This window comes from Polypterus senegalus, chromosome 8, assembly GCF_016835505.1.
Source record: "Polypterus senegalus isolate Bchr_013 chromosome 8, ASM1683550v1, whole genome shotgun sequence".
Classification (NCBI taxonomy): domain Eukaryota; kingdom Metazoa; phylum Chordata; class Cladistia; order Polypteriformes; family Polypteridae; genus Polypterus; species Polypterus senegalus.
Window position 1 is genome coordinate 94,670,419 of NC_053161.1, and position 27,167 is coordinate 94,697,585.

Consider the following 27,167-nt stretch of genomic DNA (forward strand, 5'->3'; position numbering starts at 1 on the left):
TCCCCATTTTAATTGCTCCTTATTAGCAATAAGATGCAAATGAAAAAGGAATCAGCAGTTCATCTAGCTTGTTTCTGTTTACACCTGTGTGTGCACTATTTGGCTTAATAAAATACTTAGAAGGAAACTGTAGAAAAAAATACTAAGAACTAAAATTACTCATCTGTTTTAGGCTTCTAATCATTTGGATGATATCCTTAGAGAGGAAACAAACCTGTGATACAAGAATGACCTCACACAGCCGAGTTAAAACACTAACAAGTCATGAAATTAAATAAGATCTGTTTTTATTGGCAAGGATTGTTTTCTAATTAAGCAACTTGGCTGGGACAAAAACCTGCAGCCACTGTGCCCCCCAGGTCCAATTTGATCAATCCAGAGTTAGTGGAAACTCCACACAAATGAGATGGAGAAAAGACACATAAATACAACCACTGGAAAGAGGTGATGATCATATTAATATGAGGAGTTTTTCTTATTTTTTGTGAATTATTGTTTAAGAAATTAAACAGTTTGTGTGTTCAGGCTTTATTTAACCCTGAAGAATATTTTGTTCCCAGAATTCCCCTGGGTGACATCATAAATGCAACTATATAAATAGACTGGTGCATCCATCCATTCATCCATTATCCAACCAGCTATATCCTAACTACAGGGTCACAGGGGTCAACACAGGGCACAAGGCAGGAAACAAACCCTGGGCAGGGCGCCAGCCCACCACAGGGCTAGACTGGTGCATGCATCTTTAAATTATCAGAGATTATGATACTTTAAACACACCTTTATTTTATTAGAATGTACAGCTTTTTGATCGCTGTTTTAGTTTTTACACTTTGATGTTTTTCAATTTTTTCAATTGATAGTTTGATTTCCCAGTTCAGACTTTACATATTTCCTGATCACATCCACCTCCTAGTCCTTATTTTTTTATTTGTTTGTCTCTTCTAGAGTTGAAAGAAAACAATCATGTGATTTTTCTTCCCAGTTATTTAAACAATCACTTAGGAAAACTAGGGGGCTTCGCTTCGCTCGCCAACCCCTTCGCCCCACTGCCTGTGCTATGCGCTGTTGTGAAGAGGGGGGCTGAATGCACCCCAAGGAGACACGGTCACTCCTCTGAAACCCCTCTTTTAAAAGTGATACACTGGGAAACAAATACAGGTTTTTTTTATCTCCTCTTTGCTCCATCAACTGCTGGCTTGCTGCTGCTGCCGTGCCGCGTGATCTGCGTCTTGTGCAGCGCTTCAAACATTTAAAAGCCTGTACAGCAACTGTCCTTTTGTCTCACTGCCTTGTCTATCTTCTCCCCCAGACATCCTCAAATACTATTCGATCTCTTTTCGCTGTTCCAATATTTCACTGAGTAATATTTTCCATTTATTTGCGCTAATGTGATCTTTACTATAATTTTTTTGAGACTTTTAAATTTTACTTCTTCCATTATCTCTATCTTTAACCTTTTGTGCATGTGTATCACGCCAATGTTTTTGAATTCTTTACGACGTTCTACATTGTCTTTTTCCAGCCCCAGGCATGGTTAAATCTCTTGGCACAAAGTCTAGTCTCGCTTATGAGCTGAGAGCACAGGAAGTGTGTCTGCCAAAAACATTCCAAAAACTGAGAGGTTAGATGAGCGTAGTCTTGTTTGAAAATGGTTGTAAGTAGGGTGTGACTTGCAAAAGTCACCGTCTCATGGGACTTGCTTCCAAAGGTTGTAAGTATGACATAACTTGACCGTCTCGCGGGATGTGAAAGTGTCTCTCTTTCTCTCTTCAAAAGATCACGTCTCATCACAGGAAAAAAAGTCTTGTCTCATCCCAAAAATTTTTTTAATAATAGAGAGATAATACAACCACGTTTTCTCAAACCCTCTTAATTCAATTCAGAATCATGGCTTGAAACTATGCTGGGTGGCTGCCAATCCATTTCAGAACTTATAATACTCAGCCAGTTTTGAATTGGCAGTTAACCTAGCATGTCTGTTTGTGGAGGTTAGAGGAAATCTGAAGTACTAGAAACATTTGCACAGATGTCGGGAGAAATGTGTAAACTCACAAACGGCGACCAGGCACCGGATTTAAACCCAAACGTAGACACCTGAAGTTGTACTAAACTCTACACCATCCCTATTTAGCGTAACTAATGACATTGTCTGATGGTGCAAAGTACTATATTAATGAGTAACAGGCTATTTAACTCCCTTCCAACTCCCTCCTTAGATTGCAATTTTAAGAATACATGCCCTTTACATTTAAAAAATTTGACTTGGTTAAGTCTACAAATAAAACAGCAGCCAGTTATGGAGCCATAAAGGACAAGGGCAGGGCAGGATATATTTAACTTGTATGAAGTCAAATGAAATGACTGATTAAATGCAGTTAACAGTCCGAGAAAACCATAACTACAAAACCCAAACATTTAATTGATTTGCTTTCTTAATTTAATAAATAATTCATGCAACTAGCAGTAGAGTTGTGACTACAAAGAATATGTTAGCACCCATACATCTGTGTTCAAAATAGTGATGTTTACAAAAGGAAATTAGATTACCATACATACCATCAGGAGGTCCATAACAGATTACAATTTTTACATTGCTCATAACCTATGCTCCTGTTTGTCCTTTGTGGAAACATCAGCATATCGATTCACTAACTAAAAAGACCAATGTCCACACAAGGCGTGTTTCCCATTCTCTGATTCACAATTTTGCCTTTATCACCCTGTCTGCTTAACCTTAATCTGTTGGTTTGTCGTGTTCTCTACACTGAACAGCAAGTATATGAGTGAGTGACAGCCTTGTTGACTCTGTTTCAGCCAGATGTTAAAAAGAACTGTGGTCCACCAAAGATTACAAGCAACCAGAGTCGAAACAGGACAGTGTTCAGTCAAGAACAAGCTGAAACTTTAGAACAAGGTACCTGCATCTTGCTTTTTGACTTCTTGTAAGTGTGAATATTCTGTCAAGTGACATCAAAGACAAAGATTCTTATCTACCTATCCGTCCATCCATTTATAAACCTCAGCTGCGGTGTTCAAGGTGGCTGGAGCCTGTGTTGGCACCACATGGAGCAATGCAGAAAACAACCTTGGATGAATCAGCAGTCTACCACAAGACACTGCCATGCACACACACTTAGCCCAGAGTTTCTGAAGCTGTGAGGCACCATCCCTAACTAGTGTGCCATCCCCAACACTATACCCAATATAAACTGAAAAATAGAAACCATGTAAAATGAGAAAAAAAGGCCCCATCCAGCTAAACCATCACCTGCTAGGGCCATGCTCATGTCAAAGACATGAAGAGCTGTCAGGTAGTAGCAAATTAGTGGTGGGAAAGCAGTGGGGTGAACTACAGTAAAGCATAGGAAGCTGCAGGTGATATGTTATATTTTAGATTTACATGCATGTAATCACATCACAAAGGAATTCCCAGTACTGGTGTAAACAGAGATAAAGTATATCAGTTTTGTTCTTTATTTAACATTTCATATAAGTTGCAATATTAAAATGGGGTGTATGCTGTATATTGGCCCATTTAGTATAAGTTCAGTCTAACAGGTATTGTTTACAGATGGCTATGGCATTGGACATTGTAGCAGATGGCTGCCGATTCAATACTCCACTGACTTACTATAGTCCATCAAGTCACTTAATTTCCTTTGGAAAAGTTACAAAGGAACTTTTTCCCCTATAACTTTATTTTGTCCTCTATGCAGTTTATGAATATACACATTTTATGTTTTATTTTGCTTTTATATCCTCTTGAAACTGAATACAGTATTTCTTCTTCAGAAACATTTTGAAGTTTTTCTTTTTCTTTATGGCACTTACAGAATTCCAAAAAGCTCACTATCCCGACATTGTGACTCGAGAGCACCTGGCTACAAAGATCAGTCTACCGGAGGCCACAATACGGGTAAAGTGAAAAGTTTTAGTGCCATTGGTTTTGTGTCAGAATTGACAGCACACACTTTCTTTACAAAAATAGTCAACTCATAAACATTTTCTTAAGGATTTAAAGAGAAGGCAGTATCAGCTCAAATCATTGTTTGATTTGTCACATTTCTAAGGTCTGGTTTTCAAACAGAAGAGCAAAATGGAGACGTGAGGAAAGGCTAAAGATAGAAACCTATTACAAAAGCAAAGGTATGTACTGCCACATTTACTTATTGTGTGTTTAATGCCTTTATTTTAGTGTATATTGAAAATGACTGACTTTAAATTATTAAGACTGATGTTAATGTATTTGTTCTTTTTCTATTAAAACTCCGCATAATGTTATGGTACAGACACACTGACGTCCTCGTACAATTGTATTAATATTCAGTAAGCCCAATTAGGCCATATTCCTCCTTGTTGATATAATTTCTTAAACCTTTCAGCATATACCTTTCAGTCAGCATAGCTTCCTTGGAAAAATATGGGTGAAAACACTCGCCACCAAATAAGTTACCTTACTTTATTGTTCTTCTCACAGTTGTTTAAGTTACTATAAAGGTTTATGATGCCCAAAGGTTTGTTGCAGCAGAACAGCATGTAACTGAGATTGTGATGAATCTACATGGAGTCATAATTACATTGCGCTGAAAGTTGGTGTGTTATGTTTCATCCATCCATCCATTATCCAACCCGATATATCCTAATTACAGAGTCATGGGGATCTGCTGGAGCCAATCCCAGCCAACACAGGGTACAAGGCGGAAAACAAACCCTAGGCAGGGTGCCAGCCCACCACAGTGTTATGTTTCAGTCTTGGTTAATTCCTTGCTCATGTGTATTTTTTGTTTTTATTATTTTTGTTATTACTTTTAAAGTCTCAGTGCAATTCCTGTTACATTTGTTTATTATTTAGTATTGTACAGTTTATTTTTCTGATCCAACATTCCATGGGTTTTGTGAGTAGATCCTCAAGAGGCAGGGCCCCCAATGTCTCGGTTGAAGGCTCGCAATTATTTTATATATTGTGAGGCTGAGGATCAGGGGCCTCATGTATAAACGGTGCGTACACACAGAAATGTTGCGTAAGAAGGTTTCCACATTCAAATCGCGATGTATAAAACCTACACTTGGCGTAAAGCCACGCACTTTTCCACGGTACCTCATACCCTGTCGTACGCAAGTTCTGCGCTCGGTTTTGCAGACTGGCGGCACCCAGCGTTAAAGCAGTGCCACTGTTCATTTTTAAGATGAAATGCAGCAAAATATGTTGATTATATTATACAGATAAAACTTTAACTTCATTTAAATAATCTGTATTGTTAATAATTAAACATGTGAGGACATGGTGCCGCAGCGCTAGCAAGTTCACGAATTGTTCCTGCCTCGCGCTGTTTATTTGCTGAGGCTGGCGCGACACTGGAAGGATAGATGGATAGACGGATAGAATAACTAAACACGTACTACGAAGATATTTCAATGTTCCTTAAAAGTTTTGAAAAATCGTCGTTGTAAGCCTACAGATGGCTTAACGTCTATTACAGAGCTGATTGTGCGGAGATTGGACATTTGGGGAAAGAAAAGTAAGGACAGGAATCTGAGGTTAGTACGTTTGAAAGAGACAATACCGCTAAAATAAATTATTTCATCGAAGGTCATACATGGCGCAGCAGCATCTTTTGTGAGACATGAAAAATCACTGCGCCATCGTGTTCCCATGTTTAATAACATGCTTTCATTCCAATCATCATGAAAATGATATCACGTATACATCTCAGTATTTTAATTATTCAGAGAGCTGTAATATCACAAATGTAATGGATTCTGTGTCCTGTCGGACAAAGAGAAAGAGCGGAAGCACGTAGTGATTCACACACATAGAGCACATAGGAGATCAAAGACAAAACAAAGCATTTAACTTGCTACTTTAGTTACGATGGGATTTGAGAAACTAGTAAATTAACTAGTAAATTAAATGATTTTAAGATAAAGTTTATGATGTTCTACTTTAATGACAAAATAAACTACGTGATTAAAGTGGAAACTTCGAGATTAAAGTTGACATTTCGTGCTTTTTTCCCACGATGTGCCTAATTTTTTTTTTTATCTGTACCCTAATAAGCTTTCATATGACACTCAGACGGACAGCTACAACTCGCCTTTTCATGGCGACTTTGATATGTGACTTCTTTTTTATTTCGGGCACTGTGTGACTTTGTGAACTTGAGCTTTCGAGTTTCTCTGACACACTATGTCACTCGATCAACTTCCCTTTGTTGTTTATTCCACTGTTCATCAACAAATGGTATGTTTTTCCTTTGCCTCCACTTGGTATTCGCTGAAATTATTATATTTTACCCTGTGCTTTTCCCATTGTCTTTTCATAGAATGCTGAGCTTAAGGGCTATTTATATTGATTTGCATATTCAAAGAGACGTAATTCTGGGAGGAATTGGGGCGGGACAACAGGCGTGTGCACGTGCGTTACTTTTCACGCTGACCGGGATTTATGTAGCGGAAGAACGTGGAAGTTGAAGTACGCACAGATTCCTGCATCTGGATTTTTCTGTGCATAACCACATTTCGGCTTTTGTGCTTACATCATGTTATAGTGCAAATTCTACGCACGGCGTTATGCATGAGGCCCCAGGTCCTTGATTGGTTCCTTGATATTCAAAGAATGCATTATTATTGTTAGTAATGATTTCCAGGCTTCTTGGATTTTTTGCTTCTGTTCTTGCATTTTACTTACTTGAATGCAGATTAACATTTCTTACAGTGGGTTGCTTTGTTAGGCAAATACATTTCGCTTTTGCATTTTTACTTTAGTGCCATTTTTTATTCTTTTTTTAATTGAAATAAATGGATCCTTTATTGATCACCATCTCTCAAATCAGAAATTTTCTATGGTTCATTTCCCTCGTGGGGTGTATATGTCAGTCAGTCAGTCATTCTCCAACCCACTATATCCTAACACAGGATCACGGGGGTCTGCTGGAGCCAATCCCATCCAACACAGGGCGCAAGGCAGGAGCAAATCTCTGGGCAGGGCACCAGCCCACCGCTGGACACAGACACACACACACACACACACCAAGCACACACTAGGGACAATTTAGGGAGGAAACTGTGGGAGGAAACCGGAGCACCCGGAGGAAACCCACGCACACACGGGGAGAACATGTGAACTCCACGCAGGGAGGACCTGGAAAGTGAATCCAGGTCTCCTTACTGCGAGGCAGCAGCACTACCACTGTGCCACCATGCCACCCAGGGTGTATATGTGTAATTTTTCATATTTTGGGATTATTTAAAGTGAATTTTTTAAATATTTGAAACTAGCACCCCTTTTTTGGTCTAGATAGCCTGAAGCCTGTCTTTGGAGTTTGGGGTCAGGCTGCCTAGAATGAGGCCAGTATTAAGCAGGCTAGGGAAGGCATGTCCTGGTTTATGGGTCTTTTGAAGCTTCATACCTTCTTGCCATTTTGACAGCACACAAATCATAATTAGGTAAGATTCTTCATGAATGTCTCATTCTGCTGGTCATCACTGATGTACTCCTTTCAATCTTTTAATAGTTGCTGCATGGAACAAGTTATATTGTTCCAACTGGCTATGAACTTCTTACTGTTAATCATGGTATTGTCTTGGAATCCTTTGATCTTGTCTCACTTTCACAGTTAAAAAGAACTATTGACACCCTTAAACCAGCTCTCTGTCCTCTTGATATTATACCACCACACCTTGTAGTGGAAGCCTTTGATGTTTTGGGTCCATCTTTACATTTCTTTTCACTGCTATGCTGATGATACACAGGTTTATATTCCCGTCTGCAACTCTGCAACAAATCAACTGCACAACTGTCTTTCTGAACTAAGATCCTGGATAGCTAATAATTTTCTTGATCTGAATCAATAATTAAAACAGAGGTGCTTATAGTGGGTCCATCAGTTAAAGCCCAAATTGGTCTTGGACTTCTCGTCTCTTTCTCTGTCTTTTGCAAACCTCAAGTCCACAATCTTGGTGTTATCTTTGACAGTAACCTCTCTTTTGAGAAACAGGTTAATTCTGTAGTCAAGAGTTGTTTTTCTCAGCTTCGTCTATTAGGTGAGATCAAGACTTTTTTATTTTCTAGGAATCTTGAGAAAGGTACTCATGCTTTTATCTTTTCTCGCCTTGATTACCTCAACTAGCTGTATTCTGGGATTAGCAAATCCCTGATACGCAGATTACAGTTGGTCCAGAATGCTGCCGCTTGCTTCCTGGTTGGGGCAAGAAAGTCTGATTCTGTTTCTCCAAAATTAGCTTCTTTACACTGGCTGCCAGTCAGTTTTCGAATTGATTTTAAAATCTTGTTGCTAGTTTTTAAATCTTTACATGGGCTTGCTCCTGCCTATTTATCTGAATTGTGTGTTTTACACCAGCCATCTAGAGCGCTTAGATCTTCTGGTCAGTTGTCTCTTGTTGTCCCTCGTACCAAGTGTAAAACTAAGGGGGTCCGGGCCTTTGCAGCTGCTGCCCCTCGCCTGTGGAACTCTTTACCTCATCATATAAAGGAGACGTCTACAATTGAACTGTTCAAAACAAGATTAAAGACTCATTTCTATTCACTTGCATTCCGTGACCTTCAGTAATACTGATGGTTTCCTCATTGTGATTATATAACATTACTTCTATTTATTATTTATTTTATTTATGTTGATTTATTTTATTTCTATTTATGTTATTCATGTTAGTTGTATGTTTTTCTTTTATTCTATTATTGTCAAGCACTTTGGCCACAGAATTCCTATATAAATAAATTTGACATTGACATTGACAAACAGGTTAGACACACCTCACAAATAGTTTACCATGTCTAGCAGCTTTTCAAGTTCTTCATCTTTGCATGCCTCCACATCTTTATGATGGTAATGTCAGTCACATTTGGTGAGGTTCTGTTCAAACTAAGTCACCTCAGGTGTGAGGCTCTCTGTCTGTGGTTGACTTACTTCATTAATGTAACATCACACAAAGGTTTACATATTCTTCTTAGCTTCTGCCATGTATGAAGATATCATTCATCACTTTTTTAAGCATCCATATTTCTCCTGTGATGAGATAATGCTCAAATAGAGTTGAAAAAATGTCTAATGTCCAAACACACTATTGAAAGAGATTAGCTTTTACGCTCAGATTTCTGAATTGGTATTTTTGACACCAGATTAGTTTAGGTGTGTTGGCAAGGGGAATGCTGGGATTTGACAGCTTTGCTGAAGTCAACTCTGTGATTCTAATGATGATAGGTAACTCTTTTATGATCTACAGCTTTTTAAGATGACTGCTTAGAGTAAAAGTATGCATCTCAGTGAGCAGACCATAGGCTTTAGAGTTTAATTTAAATGTGAATGATGTAATCATGTGAAAATCTGTGGGGTCACAGCTTAATGTGTTCCACATTCAAGGTGGCTTTCAAAACTAGACATGGTGATGTATTGTTAACTACAATGTACATGTCCTCAAGTACTTCCATATTATTGAAACCCTGTCAAGTTTTATCTTAATTTTTTTGTCCAAGCCAATTTTGTATTGGATGAAATGCATTCTTTATCAGAGGTTATAGTTCCCGAAAACACAGATCATGACACTACTCTGTCTTGGCTGGACCAATACACCTATACAAAATGTTTCAGTTTTTCAAATTTAAGTAACGTTTTCCCAGTGTCTTAGTATTCACCATGTTTTCTGTTTACATCCTCTGAGACATTAGTTGTCATGGGAGGGTTTAGTGGCACTTGTTGTATTTTGTTCCTATGTATCACATGAGCTGTAGGATTTATTGGATGCAAAGCTCCAGAGAAACTGGAAGTAAAAATGAACAATACTGAAAAACCTGAGGCAGCTGTGGGAAATGATTAGGAATCAGAGCATTAGGACAACTAGTGATCTTGAATACAATTGTTTAATCATTTGTTAATCCTAAAGCAAGATGTTTGATGAACAGACAAAACATTCTCATTTCCGGTGACATCACTTTTTCTACATCAGGAAGCAGATTCTGAAAAGTGTAGCTTGAGCAGATTAAACATTTTTTTCAACTGGATTTAATTTATAAATTACCAATTCTACATTGCAAAGTGGCAGGCTAACACTTGTGCAAAATGAAATCCACTTCAGGGCTCATTTTGTTGTACTTATACCACCCATAACGTACTGCCTAAACCACTGCATTTACTGTGAAAAGGAAGTGGCCAACAAAACGTGACTTCATAAGGATTTTACCTTTACACTCAGACCTTCACATAGGAAAGGTTTTTTTCCACAAAATACTCCACCAAACAAATTCCCATACAGTCATATCATAGTAAGTTCAATCTTTATAGTTCAATCACATGTCACTGATATTGTGATGAATCTACGCCGAGTCTTAGTTGCACAGCACTGACAGCAAGTGGGTTGTATTTCAGTCAGCGTTTATTCCCTGGCTTTGTGTGTTTCAGCTTTATTGATTTTTTTGTTGTTTTAAAATGTTTATTTTTCATGTTCCTCTAAAATTCCTGTTAAGTTTGTTTAGGATTTAGTATTGTACTGTGTTTTAGGTGTTCTGTCATTCTGTGTGTTTCATGGGTGGATCCTCAAGAGGCGGGGCCCCCCATGCCATTGCTTTCATGAATGCTTTCATCCTATATATTGTGAGGCTAAGGAGCAGATGCTTCAAAGGTTTGTTGATGTTCAAAGATTGCATTATTATTGTTAATAGAGTTTTGGCTTCTTGATTTTTTTTTTCCTCCTGCTCTTGGATCTTGATTACCCAATTTGCTTCAGAAGCCAACATTAAAGTCTGTACAGTATATATAGAATGAACATATTCTTAATGTGCCTTAAGTCTAACAATGTCCTCAACCTTGCTCCCCACACTTGTAACATACACCTATTATACAGCCACTGCTTGACCTGCCTTTACCACACAACGGAACTTCCTTAGTCATCATATTTCATTCTGATGTCTCTTTTGCATAAAGAGGTATCTGACTGTATTATAATACATTTTGCTATAATATTTTAGATTAATGTCACTGTCTCTGTAAAACACTGTTAAAGGATCCATTCACATGTGCATGCTAAGTTTGGCACACAGGGGCTAGGCTGCATTTAGAAACCATTAGCCTAGCAGTTTGGAGAATGAGACAACTGCAAGTAGGCATTGTACTATTCTTGTATTTTTGGAGGTGGGGTTGAGTCCTTTCCTGTCCTAGTTTGGAGACCAGAGAGAGAGTCTGCACGTGGAGAAACCAGTATATAAGGCTTGAACTGCTACCAAACCCTTTGAAGCTGACGGCCGGATGATATTGTCATTTGTCCCGAAAATCCTTTTAGCGTAGTGACGAAAACTTGGCAGACTCTATAGATCAAGATCCAACCTTGGTAGTGTCTGCTATAAGCTTCCTTTCGTCTGTTATACTGTGTAAAATCGTCATTAAAGAAAGCTACGTATAATTCTCTTATGTGATTCTTTTTTTTTTGTACCGCCGTAATCACTATGGGAGGGATATTGCCTTTTAACATCATATCTCTATATTTCCGGCTACTTAAAATGCCACAATTTAAACAAACTTATTCCAACAAGGGAGCTTTTGCTTCTAAAGGAAACAGACTGAAGGTTAGCATTTTATATTTATTTGAAGTACTTGTGCCCATTTCCTTATAGTATGGCTCTTCTTGCTCCTGTTTTGCCCTTTTGATTTTGAGTGTTGTCCAATTGGTATGTATTGCATTTTGCATTTTTTATTATGGTGCCCACGTCTGATTCCTGCAGTTGATGCCAATTTTTTTTTGACCGCTGACCTGTTTTGTCCACTTCTGTTCTTGTGGTGTTCTGGCTGATTCTCTTTGCTAAGTACTCCTCCAAATAATGGCAGTAGTGACTTGGGTCTTGAGGCCTACACACAAGGCAGACAAGTCCAGATTTCCCAAAACAGTGACGCAGTCGTAAGGATGGCAAATGAATCAAAGGGGAGAGAGAAGGAAGTGAAAAAAAACTGTAGAAGAAGGACTATCATGTGTCATGGTTAACGAACACAGACAAAATGTCATCCTGAGGTTCCATCTATATGATTGGTAAGATTGTATAGCTTTCAGAGGAAGTTCACACAGAAATAGATCTCTTTCTTGGTATATAGCCTTCTCTGGGTTTTTCTTTCAGGATCTAGGAGTCCATAGTAATTGATTCAGGTATGGACTACCATCCTTTCTGAGGAGGGAGAGAGAATCTTATTCTAAAATTTCAAGTGTGTAACATTCTTTATGTTTTCTGGTACTCTCATGGGAGGAAAAGATGTAGAAGGTGACAGGATTTCTAACCAAGATTGGGCGGTAGCTTCTCCAAAGCTTGGAATATAACATGTTAGTTGAAGACCGCAAAGAAATACTAGACATATTAATGCATTATCAAACATAAAATGTGTTGAGAAAGTAGGCTTCAATTTGTTTAAGGAGCATTGGTTAATTATAGCTTAAGTGCTGACCAGATATCAGGTGTATAAATGAAAACAACATAAGCAGGTTAAAAACTTGGGGTCCAAAAGGGAATTCCCATTTAATACCCACGTAGTTCATGGACTAGCAAGGGTAAAAATAATAACAAAGTTAGAATTATATACTGTGTTTACTGGGGGTTTAACTTTCCTAGCTGGGAGCTCCATGCTCCTTGGAAGCTGGTTCAACAAATGATTTCTGAATTCCAGTAATCTCATTGCTTACATGCATACAGGTCTGGAACATGGATTTGGAAATTATGTCAGACATCTTCTAGTAGCTTCACCTCCATTCCAGGGATTGAAATGGGTATGTGGTTAGTGACTGTGCAAAACCAAAAAGAGTTTCCCCCCACATATTTCTGTAGCCCATGGAACACTCCTGACGTGAGGAGTGATATCCTGTTAATTTACAAATACATGACTGAAGTTACCTTAAACTGCATAACATCTAGTCAGATTTTCACGGATATTTAACGTTAATATATTTTGAATTCATTGAAAAATATTGGGAGGAGCGGTGGCTCTGAGGCTAGGGATCTGCACTGGCAATCGGAAAGTTGCCAGTTCAAATCCCATAAATGCTAGAAGTGACTCTACTCCATTGGGCCCTTAAGCAAAGGCCTTTAACCTGCAATGTCTCCATCCTGGGTATAACATTAATCTGTCTCCAGCCCTGCAAGTAGGCCCCTAAACCTGCAGGGAAAAACTGGGAGGTTGGTGGCAGAACTGGTACTCCAGCCACCATAAAAAGCCTCACACTGGTCCATTGCATCTGAACTAGTGTGGTGCTGAGGTGTCACCCATCACATGGCTGCACTCAGGTCCTAATCTGGCATCTTCAGGTGGTTTGTCATGTCATATCAGTGCATGCTCAGAACCTCTCTCTTCTCTGTCTTGAAAAATACATACATTACTGGCAAGCCAAAAGAAGCATGGATGACATTGAGGAGTGAAACATAAAGGCTATTTCTTTTGCTTTCTGACACCTTGGGCTGCAGTGTGCTAACCAGTTGGTTGTCAATTTACAGAGTTACGTGAAGGATGAAAAAGTTTATTTCATTTACTTTATACAAAATAAAATAAGGAATGTTGCTTCTGGAGCTGCTGCTTGAGCATTTTTCGGTTTTCCTCCAACTATCAGCTAATTGGCAGTTATAAAATGGAATTATTTGTGTGTGTGTGTGTGTGTGAGAATATGTGTTTAACTGAGGCCTTCGATCGACTGCAGATTAAGGCAGAGGCTCCCTGTGACCCTGAACTGGATAAGTCAGTTACAATATGAATGAAGAGACTGACACGCAGAGCTTTAGGTGAATCTTTTCAATCAGCGTAACCATTTCTTAGAAATGTGCCCGTTTCATGGTAGGAGGAATATTCAAAGTAGATTGTGTATCAGTCCTTATTTACCGATTTAAATGTGTATAGCACTCCTACAAGGCTCTCAAGACAACTTAGTCACTTGACAGTTTAATTACACATGTAAACGGATTTGTTCACTTGTTGTGCATAATGAAATGAATATAAAACCTTAAACAGAACAGTAAATGCACCCTAAATATTAAGAATGCCTTACTCTATAGCAGTGCAATTTCAATAATGACATAATAGCAGTATTATAGTTAATAAAATGTCAGAGAATATAAAGAACCATAGTGCAGCAATACTCTTTCCAAAATACAAATCTGCCTATACTGTAATAAGCTGTCACCACGAATATGTATAGCTTGTACATAGAAAGGGCATATACAGATAATAATGTAGAGGAAAAATCTTTACATATTCAGTACACTATTGTTATGGATTTATGTTATGTATGCTGTAAAAGCCATGGGTGTGAAGGCTTTGTAAATGTAAACTTGTACAAATGAACATTAGTAGTGTTTCTAGCTAGCTAACATGACAGCTCATTACTGAAACCAATGGGCTGCCATTGTGGGATATTACTGAAATAAAGTGAGATGATGGTGTAGCATTTAGGATGGCTATTGTCTCATTGCATCTCAATGATATTGCTGTTTAGACTAAGGCTAGAATTTATTTAGATTTTCTTTGGCTTTTCAACCTCTTCTTTTAACAGCATTGCATTTATTTGCTGCTGTGGAGCATATTTAACACTTTCAACCCTTGGGAATAGGCTTTTTCTTGACTCTACCTTTTTAATTTCCCAGCATCTTATTATCTCAATGATCTTATATTCCCCATGCAGTAGATTCATAATGCATTCAGACCCCCTAAATATCTGCACACTATTGTGGTGTAGATTTAATTTTAAATGGATACATTTTGGCATTTGTTTCTTTATCTACCCTCAATAACCCATAATGACTGAGTGAAACCATTTTTTGAAAAAGTTTGCAAATGTATTAAAAATTAAAAACTGAAATCTCATTTATTTAAGTTCACTCAAGCACAGTATTTCTGTTTTGGATTTTTGTCAATTGTATGTATTGTCCCTTTAAGGTTCATTGATGTGAATATCTGTTGTCACATTTGGGCTTCAGAGTTACTCAGAAAGACAGCCAGAAGAGAACTGGGCAACTTGCTGGCTGAAGCACCCGAAGTAGGCTCGGAGATGAGCGAGTTATTCAGTCCTGGAAGAGCTTGTAATCAAGATGTCATCCAGGTAGACAAAAAGGAAATCTAAATCAGTGAGGACAGGGTCCATGAACCTCTCAATGTTTGTGTTGTGTTTTTAAGGTCAAATGATGTACATAGGAATTGAAAGAATCCGAAGGGAGTGATGACTGCCATTTTGGGAAAGTCCTCTGGGTTTACAGGTACTTGATGGTACTTGCGTATTAGGTCCACTGTTAAAACAAATTGTTTTCCCAGAGAGCCATTCTGTGAAATCCTCTATGTGTGGAACCAGGTAGCGATCCAGGACTGTGCAATCATTCAAGCGATGGTAATCACCACAAGGCTGGAAATCTTCACCTGCTTTGGGCACCATATAGAGGGGTGATGCCCACAGGCTGTTTCATCAGTGCACAATTCCCTGTTATTCCATGTTGGCAAAGTCAGCCTTTGAAATAGCTAGCTTGTCAGGGGTGAGTGGATAAGTATGGGTAAGTGAACTTGCAAGTCACAACCATCATGTTGTATAGGCTAGAGGTAGCAACACTGCTGAGTGTGCATGGGAGAGTGGCAAAGTTCTTTGCAACCACGAAGCAACAGTTCTTATTAACAATCAAAAACACTTTTGCACACAGGACGTCTGCACCCATCAATGGACAGGCCACCTTGGTCAAGACAAATGTCCAACTAAAACGTCTTCCACTGAAAGATAAGGTGGCATGCCGTGTTCCATAGTTGAGAATTTTAGTGCAATTAGAAGCATCCTGTAAGAGTCCCTCTCTCCTTCAATCCACATCAATAGGCGATGCAGGTTGTGTGCTCACTTGTGCACTGGTATCACACCAAAAACTGCTGCCGGAATGGGCATCTGCAATGAAGAGAAGTTGGCCTGCAGGATTAGATGAGATAGTGTTTGCTGACCTGGGTGGACTGAATTTACAAGCTGGACAGCATTTCTTCGCATTCCTGCTAAATTGGGCATGGTATAAGCACAGGCCAATTGTCAGGATTGAGGCAGGAGGGGGAAGCGCAGAACAAGCCATAGGCTTGCTAACAGGACTGATGACGGTTCCAGGAGACAGAACTATGTGAAGAAGAGTGCAAGCTGGTGGCCATTTTGGCCGACTCTTCAATTGTCAACAACAGACACATTGGCCATGGCAGTGTGCGCTTGTTCTGACATCTGTTGCAGAAACAGTTCCCTAAATATAAATCAGGACTTGTGGCTACTTAACAAAGCTAGCATATGGTCCATCAGCACAGAGAGTTTTGCATCACCAAGGCCTGGCAATGATAGCAGTCACCACGTCCGCTCTGACTCTGTGAGCATGTAAGACTCCAAAAGGTATTCCTTTAAAGTTACATACTTGTTTGTATTTGGGGGATTTTCAAGGAGACTCCGCACCCAGGACACTGTGGAGCTGCTGATTGTGGCAATGACATAGTAGTATTTTGTGTCATCTGCCCTAATGTCCCACATCATGAAACATGCTTTCAATTGAGCAAACCATGCCATGGCTTTTTCTTCCAAAAACTCCAGCAAGCATAACTCTAGAATCCTCTGAGAGCTTCAGGTTACTACTGTAGTGCTCTAGGAGAGAAGAAAACATGACAAGCAATCTTTTCTTGATGCAGGGGAAAAAACAACTGAACTTTATTAATGAGATACACTATATACACAAGTGTCACACCTCTCACCTCATAACACTGTTCCATTTAACAATGCAGTTTCTGTGAATTATTTTCTTATAGTGGCACAGAACCTCCAGCCACTACACCAGAATGATGAATGAAGGACTGAGTATAACGCAGTAGGTTAAACTTGAAATGCATCTGCTCTTCATTTAGGTCCCCCACTGACAAGAACATTCTTTTTGCTCAATAGGTCAGACATTCCGCCATCTCCTTGTCTTTCTTTTAAAGTCAGTGACAGCAAACACAACTCCTCTTCCATCAGCAGAGACTCGCATCTTCTGCTGTGACATTATCAGCTATGCGACACTGTCACTTATAGACTAGAATATCAATACACTAATCAAACAAGCTGGAATATGTATGAATGTGTTTTGGTTGCTCACCGCAAATGCGTGCTTTGTAGTGTAGTCTACGTGTTGGCTTCACGTGGTTAGTATAAACCAGGCTAAAATGAGTGCTCCAGCTGCATGTGGGGGCGTTCTCCAAATCTGACGTCATTTCTGCCTCTCTGACCTCGTTCCCAGTGCAGACACATCAAGTATAAGCTACAGTCTAATGAACCCTGGGTTTGAACCCAATGCCTGGTCATTGTATGGCCTTTGCATGTTCATCCTATGTCTGTTGGGATTTCCTCCTACATCCTAGAAGACATGCTGCTTAGGTTCATTGTTAACTAGTGTAAATAACTGTATGAGTGGGTACTGCCCAGATACTGTTTCCATCCTTTGTCCCCCACCACCCTGATTTGGATCAAGCTAGTTTAAGATGTTAAGGTATGTACTTTAGTAATTACAAAGGTTGCCAGAATTGAAATATACACTGTCTAATGCATTAGACTACAAAGAACACCACCTTCTTGTTTTTAAATATTTTTGCACTCCTACAACTCCTCAATGTGTAACCAGTTTGGCACGCTTTGTTTCCTCTGAATTCAGAGTCTTTGCCACCACTGAGACCGAACTCCGAACTGATCATTCCTCCTCCATGTTCATTTGCTGCCTTTCCTCTTCCTGTCTTGACTGAGAGCCAGCCTACCCAGGTGTGTATACATTAACACTCTCTTTTAAATAGTTCAATCTTTCTCAATGCACTGTATGCCAACAGGAATTCAGTGAAACCAGACAGTACAGACACAATTGTTGTCTTTCTTTTTTATCATATTTGAACTTTTAAACTGATAGTTTATTACTTTATGTGTACAGACTACAATACAATTCTTACTTGCTTGTGCTAATTAATATGCAACACGTGGCCACTCTCTGGCACCATGATTAGAGAGTAGAACATCCTTACCTTGAAACTTCTGTCTTCTTTACCTGAAAAACTCAAGGCACATTTGTCCTAATATAGCAGCAACAAGTCATTGGCCAAATGTGGTAATGCTTTCCATTACTTCTACCTCTTCAGGAACAGACTGGTTGTTTATCTGCTGCATGATCAATTATAGCAACACAGTACAAAGTCAAGGGTTTTGATGAAAAACAAAAAGATCTGGTCCGTAGGGGTTAAACAATACAATTAAATACAATGATTAGGGGCTTGTTGCTTCAAAGTAAAGACTACAGTGTAGAAGATTTAAACTTTTGTTTATTGTTTAAACAAGTCAATATGTTTGATGTGCCATGGGTTTTCATTTGGGACCCAAAAGGGTTCACTTTGCTTCGAATTAGGTGAGTAAGGAGAATATGCTAAAAACATGAACTAAGTTATTTTGACTAGCATTCATTACCTTACAAAAATGTCTTTCTTCCTCATCTGTGATTACAAGCTGAGGGTATCGAAAATGGCCGGACTGCACCCTTTATCAAAAGAGTGGTTTTATTGATGATGCTAGACCGCAAGAGGTGAACAAGGGGAGTAAACAGAATAAACCATCAAATCAAACACAATAAAGGCAGAGGCAACTCCTGACCTCTTAACTGTTAAGACTGGCACTCCTGGGTACCATCTAGTGGTGTGGAGGAATGCAGATAGTCTCCTTCTTTCTTTATGGTGCCAGCACAGAATCTGATTTGGGGCTACCATCTCCACCAGTAGATGATAGCATCCCCTGATATGTGCATTGGTCTATACTTATTTTGAGAGGTACTTTCCTGGCATATCTGCTACCTTTTAGCTGCATTTTGCCTTTATGTTGTCTTGTGACAGCACGGTATGCCTTCTTGGTGGCTGGATAACCCATTAATTATTTTGTACTCAAGACTGCAAAAAAAATGAAAGTAGTTCAAAATAACATTCCTTGCATATAATAGTTTAAACCATTACATTCGTCCAAATCTGTTGTGATTCACTGCAGCAAGACTACAAGTGCTGCTCAACACTCCATTTTTACATTCACCCTTATCTCAACATAAGTCAAATTTCACAGATGCCAATTTGACGCACTACACTACTGCGCAACATAGAAGACAGGACTAGCTGTGGCACCTCAAGTCATTGGCATTGTGCGTCAGATCATCAACAGAAATGATAAAGAAAAATACAAATGTCTTAAGGAATACATTTCATTCTGCTTACTTTATTTAGGAACAGTGGAAATCACTGCCTAGATTGGGGTTTCTAACAGCAGACATCCACAATGGTTACTGCCATGATCTGAATGGAATGAAGGCACCAAATGTCAAATTTAATATGATATCTTATATTCCATCTACAAAATCTTATTAAGGTAAGACACCTGAATTCATGAATCTTCAGCAGCCTGCTTCCTTTTTTGAACAGGAGTGTCCCACCTCCTACTACCTGATGTCCTTCAGCAATCAAGCTGTCCTACTGAGGATTCTTCAAGGTCTCATATTCTCAGATGTAGGTCACAAACTCTGGTGTTGAATTTCCAGCCCCTCTGCCATTGGGTGTCTAGTTCGACTCACCTGTTGACCTTAAGCATCCTGAAGGTGTTCTTCTGGGTTGCTATACTCTCTCACTCTACTTCCTGTGGAAGCTTTACCTCCATGACGTGACCTGCTGCCCTCTAGTGGTACTAATGTGCAAAGGACTTTCTGCGTGGTGCTGCAGATTTTAATCTCATTGTTAGTTTGGATTTTGGACTGCCCCTGTACACCATTGGAAATCATTTGCCATGGTACTCCATTAACAGACAAATTCACATTGTTTAAATACCACTATAGACATAAATATTGTTATCAAGACAACAGCATTCTTGCTTCTGTCTCACAGCTCCAAGGATAACAGTTCGATGTGTGGTAAGGACACTGTTTCTACATGCCTGTTGCATTTAAGTGGGTTTTCTCTGGAATCCCTTATCTCAAGTACCAGTGCATGCAGGCTGAGTTCAGTGGCAATCTGAATTTGACTGAGATGAGGAAGCAAGAGTATAGCACTGTCGGTATTTGTTATATTAAGATGGACTGTGTTTATTTTATGTAGAGAAAAAACATGTAAATAGCAACAAAAGTACATTAACACAAATTCTGTCATATACCAATGCGTAATATAAAATCAGAATATGAATATATCATTAAATATGCAACAATTGTAGTAAATATACATGGATTTTGTAATGAACACATGAGCACAGAAAATGAGCTACTGTGATTACCAGAAAAGGTAACTTTTGATGAGTCTGAGATGTTTATTGTTTATCTTTTTGATTTAATGTTCAATTTTCAAATTAGAATTTGTTTGGTATGTATAGTACATTGAAAGTATTACATGCCCACACACAATTAATGCTTGCATTCTAAAAATCAAACTGTGTTATTATGTATATATTTCTTAGAACAACAATAAGATAATTCTGTATAATAATAAATACGATGTTTTAGAGTTTTGCTATTACTTATTTAGGGTCAATAATTTTTCTTCTATATACATTTTTGTATTCAAAACTAAATAAAAAGCAAGTAAGTTTAACATTAACAGTATGCAGACAGGACTCAAGTCACAGGCCAGACCACCTTCAGAGCTACCCACTGAAGATCGCTGACTATTAAAGGCAACATTTCATTGTAGTCTTTTTTTTTAATGATAAAATACATTTTTCAATGACATTGAATTATTTAGGGCTTCTGTGCCATAAGATGAATCTATTTATAAAAAAACATTTTTCCTTAGGTTGTGTGTAAATAGCCACATATTTTATGTCAGTCAGTCAGGTGGTGAGTCAATGTGTGACATGCGCCTTTGTATTTATTTATATACAGTATATTTATACATTTAATAGTTTGGAATCATCTGGCTGTTTTCATGTTTTTGATAGAAGCTGGTACTCTTTTTGTCATTAAGTTACCATTAAATTGATTGAAAAGTATATGTTTCTAATGGCTGCTACTGTTTGAAGTAACTGGTTTATAATTTGTTATTCGCATAGGACTGCAGCCATTACACCAGTGTCCTAATGGTAAACTCTCTTAGCGCTCTCACAGTCCTAAAACAGAATGACCAGAACACTTTAAAATGGTCACGTTTAAGGGGTCCCGACACCCCTGCTGATGTAGCTGTTTTATTTCTTGTTTTACTTGTAAGCAGATTGCACTACCGATGTGTTACAAACATAACTTTCTGAAAGCCCATTAATCCAGTTCTCAGTTTTCAAGAACCTATTCTAGCAGGACCGAGCACAATGTGTGGTCACCAGTCCATTATTGACCCATCCAGTCACAACCAACCACACAGAAGCCAATTTAGGATAACCAACAATCACATCTTTGAGGATGTAGGAAGAAAACCAGGAGCACAATCCAAATGGACGTGGGTAGAACCTGCAAACTTCACAATGACAGCGATCAGGTTCAACCAGGCCACTGAATCTACAAAGAAGCAGTGTCCACTTGAAACGTTAATTAAGTTTATGTGCGCTTGACACAAGTGGTCAGACATAGGAGTGAGGGAGGTGCAAGGCAGAAAGTGAGCCTAGCTGGGGTACCAGCTCATTACAGATAGGCCGATAAACGGCCATTCAGGAATTTGTATAATTAGCGCTTTCATGACAGATTTTGAATTTCAGTTTAATGGTTTTTTCTCAGTTTTGTGTTCTCTTATTCACTCGCATATTCATTATAATATAATATGTATTATATATTCAACACATTCTATTTGTGTTCTCTTATTCACATATATTTCTTTACAGGTACAAACTCCAGACAGTGACATCCCAATGCTGTCCTCCTTTGCCTGGTGCTACACACACAATGGCTGCACTTGTCATTGTCAAACCTTTCATTCTTGTCTTTGGCCGACTGGAATATCACTTCACTGCTGTTGCAACCCTAAACTGAGTTATGGAAAGAATTTCTGATCTTTGATCTTGTTTTTTTTTTGTATCAAATATAATCATAAGAAACACGTCAAAGAAACAAGATGACATGCAATCCTGGACCACTAATGGCATTATAGCACTCAAAGACTCAATAAAATGATACACATGTTCACCAAAATAAATGAAAGAAGAAGCATGCTGGGTGTTCAGATGAATGTTATCTCTCCAAGCAAAGACGTTTTAATCCTAACATTTTTTTTATTATAATCTAATAATCCTTTCTGCAACAATCTGTAATGCTCTGCTAGAGATGCTCTCGAGTGAGGCAGACCCCCAAGTTACACAAGTGCTATCTAACTGCAGTATTATTCAAAAAACAAATCCATGAAAAATTCAAGCAAATTTCCTGTGGATCTGAGTGACTTGTGGTTATATCCTGTTTTTAACTTATTGGGTGAAATGACAGCTAGATAAATGCTGGTGTGTGAATTGTGGCACAGTGTTAGGCCTTCTGAAGCCCACACTCACAAAGTGTAGGTGTTACTTAGTTTAGAAGTTTAAATAGCACAAGGAAATGAATCTTTACCTCCAGTTTCGACATCTTGGTAATGCAGTTTATTGAAGGAGCATATAAATTGCTGCAAATATGGAAAAAAAATAACTAAACATTATACAAGATGGATGACACATAGATTTAGTAGCTTCAATGGATACAACATTCACATTGTTTAGTCACAGTACAGAAACATTTAAAAAAGGCAATCAAATGTCAAGTTCTGGTGTAAAAAACTGTTGAGCAGCATTAATCAAGGAACTTTACGCTCCGAGTACGTGGGCTGCAGTGTGCTGCTCTGCTCACTTGTCAGTCAACTTGATTCTGTACAGCACCTTCCACTAAGTTCAGACTCAGGGCTCTCTAACAAGCTTCCTGTTCTAATAGAAGTTATGGTGTGTGTACAGTACATTTATGTACAAACTCGGTTAATGTACAGTAAAGCAGGCCAATGTCAGATTGACTAATATCAACAGTTTGTGAAAATAGAAGTTCATTAATGCTATAAGTGAGACACTGTAAAGCCAACTGACATAAAACTCCATTTAGCAGTAGCACTACTTGACAAAAAGGAGAAATGCTATAGGATCTGAGCAGAGAGGATGAATCTCGGCTAAAGCTGGGAACACATGGCATGACTTCTAGTCAGAGCGGATGTCAAACTTAACTTAATAACTTCAGTTGCTGATCTCATTTCTTGAAGATATCAGATTACAAATTTGAAAGGGATGACAAATTTGATGACTCAAATATTTGAAATATTGTGAGTTTGTCAGTTTTTCTGAATGCCAATAATGTACTGCTTGATTGCACTGGTGCTGTACGACTGTTTTCCAGGTATGGTGAGTTCAACCTCTACTCTTATTTCCATTGTTTCATGGTGCCTTAAATGGGAGACATCAGCCATTTGAGTCCCTCTTCTATTTGCAAAGTCCAACACACCAGTGTTCCTCTTTCTTTCTAGTGGCATTATGTGCATTGTACTTCTGGGTGAGTGCTCTTGCATACACAACAACCCACCCCCATGACTAAAGACAAAATCGGATGTGCTTGAACTAAGTTCTTAGGAATATCGGACTTGACTGGCAGTCATGGGCACTGCTCCCAACTCACTAAGATTGTATTAATGAAGTCTGCGAATGAAAACCAGTGGAAACGCTGTGCACTGTAACATGGGAATCAAACCTCTTCTGTGGTGAAAGTAGGAGTCTGCACCATGACCTTAGCCATGCATTCAGTTCTCCATGGCATCATTAAAATTGTTCCATCGAAATTGTTTCAGTTGAATAGTGACTCACCTAAAGGAGGACACTGGTGGAAATTCAGGAATAAATTGTACTTAAGGTTGTGGGAATATGAACCAAATAATTGAGACAAGTACTTGAAGTGGACACCTCGACAACTTTTCCAAATAAATTGAATAATAATATGATGATGATGATATACTTTATTAATCCCCAATGAGAAATTGTCTTTTCATGCTGAAGCAATTTCAGCTTTCTAATGAATCTGAAAGGTGAATGATCTTCTGTCATTCTGTCAGTATAAATGTGTACTAATAACAGCGCTTCCCCAAAATGATTTTGTGTTTACTTTAAATTTAATTGTTTTGTTATTTAAAACTTTGAAGCTTGGAAGTTTTATACTTCATTATGTATTTGATTTTTTATCTTTCAGTTTCTGTCCTTTTTTAATTTTATTTTTTTACTTTTTGTAGCTTTTTCTAAGTTTGGTTGCCCTTTTTACTTCTTCCATGTATGGAGTGTTAATAAATATAGTTTTCAAGTACACTGGTCATTAATGCAGCTTCTGTTTGACATAATCAATAGTATAATGGTGTTCACGTTTGTCTGACTGTCACTAAAAAAACCCTGCAATGGATGGTGAAGTTTAGTCATCTTTCTCATTTGTTAGGAGTGGAGAATCCGTTGATTAATTATTCACTCACTTAAATTCAAACTGCACTGTAATGTGGTGCAGATATAGCCCCCTCTCTAGGCATCTAGGCAGCTCTAGGCATCTGTGTTTAAAATGTGAGCCCATCGCCATCTCTGTGGAATGTGTATGTTACAAGCATGGGAAAAAATCAGAATACCAGGAGACATCAACTCACAAAGCATCCTGTTACATTAACTGGTCACTCTAAACTAGCCCAGTCCATAAAAGTGCTGCCATGATTTTGAGATGAAATGCACTGCCACACCATCCAGAGTTAGTTTCTGCCATGTCCCCAGTGCTGCCAAGATGAACAGGCTATTTGGTGAAAATATACTGTATGTGCACTTCCATTCTGAAGACAGGTATCACTTCAAGTCCAAGAACTTATTAAAGCTCTCCATGACCTTCTTGACACCTCCTTTTGGGCTTTCATTTTAACATCTTTCAGTTCTAAAGTCTTATGAACACTTTATTTGTTAAACCTCTGTGTGACAGTTTTATAAACAAATCAGATTTTTTTTGATTTAAGAACAGATCCATTGTCTTCAGTGGCAAATTTCCAACCCCTTCACATAAAAGGCAAGGTTAGATTGCTACTCAGTCTACAGCAGCCCACACAAAACTCTTCTGGTTTTAAATATTAGAAAGTAATCTATATATATATATATAATTCTTTTTGAGTTTGAAATGGAAATTGGATATGACCACGCGAAACGGAAATTACGTATGACCGCTGAACATATTATAATACAGGAACTAATCACTTCGTTTGTGGACGCCATTTTTATATCGTCTTTACAAATTGTTTTTATTTGTGTGAGAGTTATTTTACTGATATTGAAAAGAAGTAAACACAAACACGCCCATCTATCCCATAGAAGTGTGCCCCGTGTCGCCCTCTCCCAGCCCACCTCTCTGGACTCCAGTGCTGAGCCGTCCACCGCCAGGCGTGTTCTGACGGAGAAATTTTATTTATTTGTCTAAGTGACTGCTGCGGAAACTGCCACATTCTAACTTTTTTTTAATTGGCAGTACTTGATAGTAGAAGTGATGAAGAAAGCAGCTTTGCGTCTTTCTAATTTTTAACTGCGCCGAGCTATAGAAGACCACCTTCAGCAGCAAGGGTCATGACAACAAAGCATTGGCATTTCTGCCTAATGCACCTCCAACAGTGCCACTTGCTGCCTGCAGAATTATCAGCCAGGAGCCATCCTTCATCGATGTTTCGCTCCTTTAATCCCAGAACATCTCAAAGTGGTGGAGCAGCGATAGGGACATCTCCCCTACCACCCATGCAGCCAGCTGTGAGGATCCTTTTTTCTCCACACGCTATTTCCTTTCTTCTGAGCCAGAGCCAGAAGCTTCCTTTTTCTGCCTCCTCAACCAGATCTTTGAGGGCTTTCCACAGCTTTGAACATGTAATCCCAAGGGTCTTCAGGAACCTCTGGGAGGATATTCCAGTGAAGCCTCTGCTACCTACCTCTACTGGGAAGATGAAAGCTCTCCACCCTGCTTGTGAGCTTGCAGCTAACAGTTCTGCATACTTTACATTCTTTCTCTGAAAGGTGGCCTTCATCATGTCTTCGCATGGAGCAGTTAATTCAGCAATGATGATTGTCCTAGTAATGGTAGACCATAGCATGATGTCTGGCTGCAAAGATGTTGGTGTGATCTCTTGTGGAACTTCAGCTGATGTTCAAGCTCAGCCCTCAAGGTTCACTATCCTTCAGGTGACAGGAGGGACCACATCCTTATGCTACTGCTCTGGGTCTTGAACCCTTGCCTGACAAACTGGATCAGCCACTGCAAAGTTACCAGGCTTGACTTGTTTGCTTCAGACCTGTATACATCCATGATTTCAGTTAACTTACACAAAGCCTGGTCATGACAGCATCTATACCACGATAATGCTGCCGTACAGCCAGAGAGGATATTATTGACTTATACGTAGCTATTATTTTCTGGCCCTCCACCTCTGTCTTCATGATGTTGGATATCACCAGGTCTTTCCTCGCTTTCTTTGAGTCTTTAGACCACAATGTATGTGATGTTCCACTTTCAAGACAAGCTCTGCCAAGGCTTTGCACGGATTGGTCCACCAAAACTGTATTTTTCTCTCTGTCAATTAAAAAAAAGGATATACTGTTATTTCTGATCCTTTTCCTGATTGAAAGACTGCAGGACTTGGCTGATTTCACAGCTCCTAGAAGTCTGGAAGTGCATGCTGCAGTCTGAAAGAGGGTGGGGATGTCATCTATTTAGCTTCTAAAGGTTTGGGAACTCATTATCAGTAGTTTTTCATATGGTCTCTCTTGCTCTTGCTTGTGCACTTGCTGTTACTCAGCAAAGTCAGAATAATCACATCCTTGTCTAACTCCAATGTAGACAAGTACTTCACCCTTCCAGTCCAACACAGTTGCTCTAAGCAGTAAAAGGATTGCTTGAACTTCTGTTGCAACCACACCTTATCAGCTATGGGTTCTGACTAAGGACAGACAAAGTTATGCCCAGGTTGAGCTGTAGCTTGATTTGAAGAGCAATAAGTTAGAATTTTACAAGGATTTTAAAGAAAGGAATAGAGGTCTTGCCATTGGCTTGTTGGGTGCACATAAACACATCCTTCTTTTTGACACCCACTGCACGCCCAACCTACCTAGAAAGGGGTCTCCTTTTGAACTGCCTTTCCTAAGGTTTCCATTTTTTCCCTACAAGGGTTTTTTTGGGAGTTTTTCCT

At 38.9% G+C, this 27,167-nt stretch overlaps 1 protein-coding gene across 1 annotated transcript in view; it reads left to right on the forward strand.

Annotated features, from left to right (window-relative positions):
* pax4 (paired box 4) overlaps positions 1-25,519 on the forward strand; it is a 51,516-nt gene extending 25,997 nt beyond the window's left edge. The window contains exons 6-9 of the mRNA XM_039762167.1: positions 3,837-3,919; positions 4,074-4,149; positions 17,660-17,763; positions 25,466-25,519. Coding sequence (XP_039618101.1) covers positions 3,837-3,919; positions 4,074-4,149; positions 17,660-17,763; positions 25,466-25,519 — 317 coding nt within the window. The remainder of the gene's footprint in view (positions 1-3,836; positions 3,920-4,073; positions 4,150-17,659; positions 17,764-25,465) is intronic.
* The last annotated feature ends 1,648 nt before the right edge of the window (positions 25,520-27,167 follow it).